Raw genomic sequence first — 9867 nt, forward strand, 5'->3', positions numbered from 1 at the left:
GCAGACATGCTAACCTTACGTGCCTGGCTCTAGCAGACATGCTAACCTTACGTGCCTGGCTCTAGCAGACATGCTAACATCGCTAACACCTTTTACATTTAGTCATTTAGCAGACACTCTTATCCAGAGCGACTTACAGTAAGTACAGGGACATTCTCCCCGAGGCAAGTAGGGTGAAGTGCCTTGCCCAAGGACACAACGTCATTGGCAGAGCCGGGGATCGAACCAGCAACCTTCTGATTACTAGCCTGATTCCTTAACCGCTCAGCCACCTGACTCCCCACACACACACACACATCGCAAAGATGCTAACTCTACATACTTAGCTGTAGAAGAGAGGGTGTTGGCTTATGTTTAGCAATAGCAGAGAAGCTAAAAGTTATTCATATTTCTACACGTCGAACTTTGGCTAATTCCCTGCTGTTCCCTGTCTGTTCTAGGCGTACATCCCCTACAGAGACAGCAAGATGACCCGTATCCTGCAGGACTCCCTGGGGGGTAACTGTCGAACCACCATCATCATCTGCTGCTCCCCCTCCTCCTACAACGAGTCGGAGAGCAAGTCCACCCTCATGTTCGGACAGAGGTGAGTCGAATCAAGCACACCCAAAGCAGTGCATGCAGGCCGGGTCACACACTATGCACGCTGTCCGTGTCTCGTCGTGTGACATGTGGATGGGTATGGTGGAGGGCTACGGCATTTTGACTTCTGATCAAGAAGACCTAGGTTCAAATCTTCCCCCTTTTACGTCGCTTTCAGAAAAAAAGCGCCTGTCGAACGAGTACTTAATATACTCTCTATTCCGGATGAACAGCTGTTGCTGTGGTTTCCCAGAGCTAAGACCATCAAGAACACGGTGTGTGTGTGTGTTCCCCTCAGAGCGAAGACCATCAAGAACACGGTGTGTGTGAACGTGGAGCTGACGGCCGAGCAGTGGAAGAAGAAGTACGAGAGGGAGAAGGAGAAGAACAAGACCCTGCGCAGCACCGTCACCTGGCTGGAGAACGAGCTCAACCGCTGGAGGAACGGTGAGACCACCCTGTCTGTCTGTCTGACCGCCTGTCTGTCTGTCTGTCTGACCACCTGTCTGTCTGTCTGACCTCCTCAACCCCCTGACCCTGTCTCTCTCCTTCTCCTCCATCCTCTGTGTCCTGTCCTGCTCCTCAACCCCCTGACCCTGTCTCTCTCCTTCTCCTCCACCCTCTGTGTCCTGTCCTGCTCCTCAACCCCCTGACCCTGTCTCTCTCCTTCTCCTCCCCCTCTGTGTCCTGCTCCTCAACCCCCTGACCCTGTCTCTCTCCTTCTCCTCCACCCTCCGTGTCCTGCTCCTCAACCCCCTGACCCTGTCGTTGTGCCCCCTGCAGGAGAGAGCGTGCCGGTGGACGAGCAGTTCGACAAGGAGAAGGCCAACGCAGAGGTGCTGGCCCTGGACAACGTCCCGAACGACAAGCCCGCCTCCACGCCCAACGTCCCGGGGGTGCGTCTGACGGACGCAGAGAAGGGCAAGTGTGAGGCGGAGCTGGCTAAGCTGTACAACCAGCTGGACGACAAGGTGTGTGTGTGTGTTTGGATCTCTCCTTCCTGGTGTGTGTGCACATCTGTGTGTGTGTGTGTGTGTTTAGATCTCTCCTTCCTAGGGTGTGTGTGTGTCAGTTATCCCAGCTGAATAACGACCGATCACGTTGTGTTGTTTCTCTGTGCAGGACGATGAGATCAACCAGCAGAGTCAGCTGGTGGAGAAACTGAAACAACAGATGCTGGACCAGGATGAGGTGAGGAGGAGGAGGAGGAGGGCTGATCCAGGCTAGGGGGGCAGGCCCAGGCTAGGGGGCCAGACCCAGGCTTGGGGCCAGTGTTTGAGTTCTCTGAAGATGATAACCTCAGTGGTTTGGCCCCTCCCCAGGCCCCAGGATAATAGAATGTATCAGGATAAATATCCTCCAATGAGGAAGCCTCATGCAGCTTATGGAGCCTTGGGCTGTTTGGAACCACGGAACATTCTGTTGGCCCAGTAGGACCTCTGGTGGCTTCAGCCTAGAATTGCAGCGTTGCAAATTCATCACAGTATGAGTTGGTTACTACGTATATCCATGTACACTCTAATGCACAGCCTTTTCTTGTGTTTCTGCATGTGCACTGTTTTTAATATAAAACACACCGAATGTCAAAATGTTAATATCTATCCCTCTTTTACTCTCTCTCCCCCCTCCTTTCTCTCTCCCCCCTCCTTCCTCTCTTTCGCCCACCCTTCCTCTCACTCCATCTCTCTCTATCTCTATCTCTCCCTTCCTCACTTCTCCCCCCCCCCCTCCTGCTGGTAGCTGCTGTCGTCGTCTCGCCGCGACCACGACAACCTGCAGGGGGAGCTGAACCGCCTGCAGGCGGAGAACGAGGCGTCCAAGGAGGAGGTGAAGGAGGTGCTGCAGGCCCTGGAGGAGCTGGCCGTCAACTACGACCAGAAGAGCCAGGAGGTGGAGGACAAGACCAAGGAGTTCGAGATGCTCAGCGACGAGCTCAACCAGAAATCGGTACGAGGCTGTCTCGTTGTTAGCTGCTTGTCTGGTTGGGTAGCTGGCTTGTTGATTGCTGTCTGGTTGGGTAGCTGGTTTGGTAATTGTTTATATTTATTTGAATTTTTTGAAACCCCATCGTGTGCGTATTGAAATGAACAATTACATCTGTCAATGAGAAGAGAATAGGACTATGCCACTGTGCAGCATGGTGACGGTCACTGTGTGTCCCTCCTCCAGTCCGTACTGTCCTCCATCGACTCAGAGCTGCAGAAGCTGAAGGAGATGTCCAACCACCAGAAGAAGAGGGTGACAGAGATGATGTCCTCTCTGCTCAAGGACCTGGCGGAGATCGGCATCGCCGTGGGCAGCAACGACATCAAGGTACGGCCTCACTGCACCTGCTGGGGGGGAGTAGGGTACAGGCTATCTGCTGTTCAGTCGTGTCAGTTAACTCTCTGTCTTCATTTCTCCTTTATCTTTCTCTCTTCCCTCTGTCCTTTTCCCCTCCCTCCCCCTCCCCCAGCAACACGAGGGCAGCGGTCTGATAGACGAGGAGTTCACGGTGGCTCGTCTCTACATCAGTAAGATGAAGTCGGAGGTGAAGACCCTGGTGAAGCGCAGCAGGCAGCTGGAGAGCACACAGTCTGAGAGCAACCAGAAGATGGAGGAGAACGAGAAGGAGCTGGCCGCATGCCAGCTGCGCATCTCCCAGGTATGAGACCAGCCCGGCCTGAACGCTGCCCCCCCCTCCCCCCCCCCCCGTCTGTGGGACTCAAACCAGGGGGGGGTCGAGTGTGTTGATTGATTGGATCTTTGCACTTGGTGTCAGATAGTGGGGGATTTTAAGGGCTTAGCCTAACCCTAACGACCCAAGTGTTAGATGGATCCATAGGGACTGATGCTCATCTCCTCCTCCTCTTGATCTCCCTCTCACTCTCTGTCCTCTCACCTCCCCCCCTCCTCTCACCAGCACGAGGCTAAGATCAAGTCTCTGACGGAGTACCTCCAGAACGTGGAGCAGAAGAAGAGGCAGCTGGAGGAGAACGTGGACTCCCTCAACGAGGAGCTGGTCAAGATCAACGCCCAGGGTACCCCTCTCTGTCTCTCTCTCTTTCACGTTACGGATCTCTGATTTGCGCCCATTACAGCTAACTGATGATGTATATGATGACTTTCTACAGAGAAAGTCCATGCCATGGAGAAGGAGAACGAGATCCAGTCAGCCAATGAAGTCAAGGTACGGACAATGTTTAATTCATATATAAATCATAAAATGATCTGTCCAGCCATGATCCCGAACAGGAGGGTGAACATGGAAGTTTAGTCACGTTCCCACGGTGATACCTGTGAGCACAACAACAGTAACACCCTGACGGACGACCTTTGAACTGTTGTGTTGGCGAATGCCCTCTGACCTGTGGTGTTGGCGGCTGACCTTTGACCCCCCCCCAGGAGGCTGTGGAGAAGCAGATCCACGGTCACCGCGAGGCCCACCAGAAGCAGATCAGTAGCCTGAGAGACGAGCTGGAGAAGAAGGAGAAACTGATCACAGATCTGCAGGAGTGAGAGCCGTAGATACGCAGTAACACAGATCTGCGGGAGTGACGATCATAGATATACGGTCACACAGAACTGCATGGTCTGATATGTGTGTGTGTGTGTGTTGTCCAGTCTGAACCAGAAGATCATGCTGGAGCAGGAGAGGCTGAGGGTGGAGCACGAGAAGCTCAAGTCCACCGACCAGGAGAAGAGCCGCAAGCTGCACGAGCTCACGTACGTACACGCACACACACACACCACACGCACCACACACATTTCTCTCTATCCCTATCTCTGTCTCTCTACCTCTCTATCTCTGTCTCTCTACCTCTCTATCTCTGTCTCTCTATCCCTACCTCTGTCTCTCTATCCCTATCTCTGTCTCTCTACCTCTGTCTCTCTACCTCTACCTCTCTATCCCTACCTCTACCTCTCTATCCCTATCTCTATCTCTTTCTATCCCTACCTCTATCACTCTCTCTATCCCTACCTCTATCACTCTCTCTATCCCTACCTCTATTTCCCTTCATCTCTATCTCTCCCTATCGCTATTTGTCTCTTTTTCTGTCTCTATCTCTCTCTCTGTCACTTCCTGTTAGCTTTAACCCTTAGCACCCAGTGTGTGCGAGGCTGACCCCAGTGTGTTGCTGTGGTGTGCAGGGTGATGCAGGACAGGAGGGAGCAGGCCAGACAGGACCTGAAGGGGCTGGAGGAGACTGTGGTGAGTCACCTGGTGAGGGAAGCCCATGGCTGCTGCTGGGCTTCCCTGGGGGAGTAGGAGGAGGTGGGGAAGGTGTCCACTGACGCGTTCATCCTCACACTCTCTCGTTCTCTTTCCGCTCTCCCCCCCTCCCTTTTCTCTCTTTTCAAATCAGGCTAAGGAACTCCAGACTCTGCACAACCTTAGGAAGCTCTTCGTCCAGGACCTGGCCACTCGAGTTAAAAAGGTAAAAAAGGAGGTGTGTGTGTATGCGGGAGTGTGTGTGTGTGTGTGTGTCTAGGGGTGCATGCTGGAGTGTGTGTAAGGGGGGGGGGGGGTCCTCCGGTGGCAGTGCATATCTCCAGTTCCAGTTCCCTTACTTTGTGGTGTGATGGAGTGTGTGTTGTGTCTGTGCAGAGCGCAGAGATGGACTCTGATGACACAGGGGGCAGCGCCGCCCAGAAACAGAAGATCTCCTTCCTGGAGAACAACCTGGAACAGCTCACCAAGGTCCACAAGCAGGTGAGCAGCAGCAGACCAGCTCTCCTACAGTCTGACAACACTACCTGAATAGTTTACTTAACAGTCTCTCTCTCTCTCTTTTCCTCTCCCCCTTCCCTTTTCGGCTGTATTCTACTGCACTCTCCCCTTTATCTCTTCCCTCTCTCCGTCCATCCATCCCTCTCCATCCATCCACCTCCTCCCTCCCTCCGTCCATCCATCCCTCCCTCTCCATCCATCCACCCCGTCTGTCTTTCTTCCCTCTCCATCCATCCACCTCCTCCCTCCGTCCATCCATCCCTCCCTCTCTCCATCCATCCACCTCCTCCCTCTCTCCATCCATCCACCTCCTCCCTCCGTCCATCCATCCCTCCCTCTCCATCCATCCACCTTCTCCCTCTCTCCATCCATCCACCTCCTCCCTCCGTCCATCCATCCCTCCCTCTCCATCCATCCACCTTCTCCCTCCCTCTCTCCATCCATCCACCGCTCCCTCCTCACTCCCAGCTGGTCCGTGACAACGCTGACCTGCGCTGTGAGCTCCCCAAGCTGGAGAAGCGTCTGCGGGCCACGGCGGAGCGTGTCAAGGCCCTGGAGACGGCCCTGAAGGAGGCCAAGGAGAACGCCGCCCGCGACCGCAAGCGCTACCAGCAGGAGGTGGACCGCATCAAGGAGGCCGTGAGGGCCAAGAACATGGCCAGGAGGGGGCATTCTGCTCAGATCGGTGAGACGCACACACACACACACACACACACACACTCCTTTACTCACACTTTACTTTCACTCCTTACATTTTTTACATAAAGATCTGTACTTTCTATTCTTACATTTTCAAACCAGGCTCGTTACTTCAATTTTAATCTGTTGAATGTTTTGTAAACCTTGCGAAAAAATATTTTTTCTAAACTTGTTTTCGAAAATATTTTTTCAACCTTTTGAAGCCACCCCCAAAAATATATTTTACTTTCCTAAACTTTGTTTTTTGTAACAACTTTAACTTGAGTGAAAAAGTGTAGTCAGCCCTTCAACTTTTCCCAGTCTTTTTAAACATGAGTACCTGTGCCCCACACCTGAGCTGACTCCCTAACCTCCCTCCCTGCAGCCAAACCCATCCGCCCAGGGCAGCCCCCCGTGGCGTCCCCCACGCACCCCAACGTGATCCGCAGCGGAGGGGGCCTCTACCAGAACAGCCAGGCTGTGGCCATCAGGGGCGGAGGAGCCAAGCAGGACAAGAAGTAGGTCACTCTAACCCTGGTCTTGATTTAACTTCCTCTTATTCCTCTCTCTCGTCCTCTCTTTCTCCTTCCCCCTCCGTCCATCCCTCTCTGCCCCCCCCTCCCTCTCTCCATCCCTCCCTCTCTCCATCCACCCCCCTCCCTCTCTCCCTCCCTCTCTCTCTCTCTCACCATCCACCCCCCTCCCTCTCTCCATCCCTCCCTCCCTCTCTCTCTCCATCCACCCCCCTCTCTCTCTCCATCCACCCCCCTCCCTCTCTCCATCCCTCCCTCTCTCTCCATCCACCCCCTCCCTCTCTCCATCCCTCCCTCTCTTCCTCTTCTCCCCCACTCGACCAAATGTGTGTTTTTATAACGGTATTTGTGGTATTTGTGGATGTGATCATGTCCGCTAATGTGTCTCTGTCTCATCTATCTACATTAATGAATTTAGCAGACGCTTTTATCCAAAGCGACTTCCACAAGAGAGCTTTACAAAATCTAACCTTACCCTCCCTCGCCCCCCCCCCCCCCCCCCCCCCCCTCGCCTCAGCAGCTGAAGACGGGAGGATGACTCGCATCATCATTGGAGGAGTGGCTTCTATCACCATTACAACCCGTCATTCCATCGCACAGTGACCCACAGCCCCCTGCCAGCCCAGGCCTTGGTCTGGGGGGAGGAGTTTTGAATATAAATATATAAATATTCATGACCTGTACAGATCTCCCCTCCGTGTTTCCTCCTCCTCTCTCTCTGTCCGTCTCTCCCCCCCATATTTTTCTCTCTGTCTGCAACTATACGAAAAAAAAAAAAAGAAGAAATGGGATTTAATATTCAGTGAAACACAAGACCTTGTCATCCAGCACAGAGAAGAGCACAGTCTTGGCCAAAGGATCCACGTATATTTGACCTGATGTGTAGCTTTGTTTTGTTGCACAGTTTGTCGTCATCCTTGTCCTAAGTAGTCTGCTGTACCAAGCTGAATGTACTATACTGGTGTCTGAATAAGAAAATTAGACAACAAAAAAAAATCTTTAATACAGCAGGAGAAAATCCTACCACATGTTCTGTCGAGGCTAACCTGTACATTTTATCATTCTTTTTTTGTTCTTTATTTTGGTTGTATCACACTTTCTCTGGGTAGATTTTACATGCTTCTTAAAAAAAAAAAAAAAAAAAATACGGTTTGAATTGACTAGTTGGCATTGAGCACTACTTGTCCTGTCCTGTTGTACAGATGGAAAACTTCACTACAGCGCCACATACTTCCTTAAGAGGTGTTTGGGTTTGAAAATGCCAAGACGTGCAGCAGTAAATGTATTTAACTTGAGTACCTGTGGAGGCCAATGTTTCTATCGTTAAAATATATATACATATATCTATATATATATATATATATATATATTAAAAAAGCAAATGAAAATTGGTGGTCACAAGAAAGATGCTAAGCAGTGGGGGTGTGTGAAGTGGTGAGAGAATGATCCGGATGAAACCCTACCTTTATCTCAACCTATTCCAAGTCGATTAATGAACCGTTTTACTCCTGTGGTTTCAAATGCAGTGTTGCTGATAATCTGCTCATAGACAAGGGGTAGACTGAGATGGTGCGCGCGCTCGTCCTGTCCTAGCTTTGCCGTTTTCACACACAAACGTTCTCTTGAGAGAAGTAGAATTTGGTTTTGGCTTATGGCTGGAACCATTTTAAGTGTAAAATAGCTTCTCAGTATATAACTGTTTGTTTTTTTAATCTAGGGTGCCTCACTTTAGATCCCCCCCCCCCCCCTTCCCAAATACAACCTTTATGTTGAAAGTAGATTTAGTCAACAGTTGCTACCTACCGGTTAACCTTTTCTACTGGAAGTGCATTTGAATGAAAGGCAGCATTGGATTGGCCCCGGCCCTTGCCACTGATCAGCCAATCAGGTGAAGCAGGGCTATGGGCAAGGCAATTAAGTTATGAATTGGAAAAGCTTCCTTTAAGTATGACCTTGAAATACTAAACTAAAAGTTTGTTATAGAGTTTGGTAGGATTTAGTATGCTGGCCAACAATCTAGGGAACAGATGCCCCCTCTCACTTATTGTTGTCCTGTCAAATCTGAAGCCTTTGCAAAAACTGCAGTGATACAAAGAATGAAACCATCTTGTGAGTGCAATATAGGCATACAAATATTGTATAGCCACGATTGTTAGGTATTACCAGGATGAGGTGTGTTTTGTTCCGTTTTTATAGTCTGCTACGACAAGCCCTTTCAGAATTTAACTTTTATTGTTTCGTCTTGAATATGTAGGCTATTTAATTAATAGCATTTGAGAATTCTTCTGAAACATCGGACCTGTGTTTCGAATACACTCCAAGCCCCTTGTCTTGAGGGAGGAAAATTGTAAACTATTTCCAAAAAGCCTGATAGCGGAATGGTGTTACTATGTTTACATGATCGGTTTAGCGTTATTATGTAGAGGCTAGAATTGGAGGCGTTGCCCGAAACTGTGTCAGGACAGCGCTGTGTCCATCCCGTCTTTCTCAATGTAACTTCAGAGCAGTACACTCGCAGTATGGTCTTCATACCCCGTCTTAACCTGCCCGTGGTCCCACTTTAAGTGATATGAAATGGGATGAGGGGAGGAGGTAAACCACATTCACCTGTTCATGGTATGACACCAAATTAAATTAGTTTGCATTGATTCTAAAGAAAGAAAGAAAAAAAACCGCGTAGCCACTTTTTATTACTGTGTAATAGTTGCTCAATTCCTAATTGACAGTAAGGATTTCATCAATGGACAGAACGGTACTGGATCATTCCTGGAGAACTGGGGCACAACTGCGGGGCTCAAAAGAGGGAAACGGGGAAGTAAATGATATCACCTTTTTGGATTGACTGCATGATGTAAATGTATGTGTGATTAAATAATTATGAGAAAACGATTCTGGTATCGGTGTCAAAGTAATTAGTTATCCAATGATGGTTTCCAATTGCGAATTGGACAGACGAAAAAAATTCACCCAATTCTGAAACTTTGGTTTCAGGATAATCAGGTTCTAATTTGGCTGTTTGTAATGAGCTGTCGAAAGTGGAAAGTGATTTCCAATAGACCGCCATTCACTCTGGATTTGAATCAGTTGACAACCATTCAACATTTAGTCTCTGGAGCGAAAACTCATCTTCCTTTATGACAGCTGACTGCAAGCTGCCAAAATTTAGTTGCGGTTACAAAAATGCTTTTGCTCAGAGAAACATCACATATTAGATTGGGAAAGACCATTGATGCGTGGGGGTGGGGGGGGGGGGGGGGGGGGGGGTTGAACAGTAAAACATGCCATACCATAGACCTCTATGGGCCAAGGCCGTAGCCATGGAGTCAACATTGAGGGGGACTAAATACATTTTTTATGATAATT

At 50.0% G+C, this 9867-nt stretch overlaps 1 protein-coding gene across 2 annotated transcripts; it reads left to right on the forward strand.

The window, feature by feature from the left end:
• Positions 1-445: 445 nt before the first annotated feature.
• LOC136959091 (kinesin-1 heavy chain-like) lies at positions 446-9393 on the forward strand. Of its 2 annotated transcripts, none has more exons than XM_067253315.1 (17): positions 446-586; positions 836-1029; positions 1366-1553; positions 1705-1773; positions 2323-2529; positions 2752-2895; positions 3038-3226; positions 3485-3602; positions 3696-3751; positions 3967-4076; positions 4186-4287; positions 4714-4774; positions 4929-5000; positions 5171-5275; positions 5762-5978; positions 6357-6489; positions 7022-9393. In XM_067253315.1, the coding sequence occupies exons 1-17, from the start codon at positions 468-470 to the stop codon at positions 7026-7028; spliced, it is 2091 nt and encodes a 696-aa protein (XP_067109416.1). In that variant the 5' UTR covers positions 446-467; the 3' UTR covers positions 7029-9393. The 2 variants fall into 2 exon arrangements, with proteins under 2 accessions (XP_067109416.1, XP_067109417.1); XM_067253316.1 differs by having other exon boundaries at positions 7025-9393.
• Positions 9394-9867: the final 474 nt, after the last annotated feature.

Source organism: Osmerus mordax, chromosome 16 (genome assembly GCF_038355195.1).
Source record: "Osmerus mordax isolate fOsmMor3 chromosome 16, fOsmMor3.pri, whole genome shotgun sequence".
Lineage (NCBI taxonomy): Eukaryota > Metazoa > Chordata > Actinopteri > Osmeriformes > Osmeridae > Osmerus > Osmerus mordax.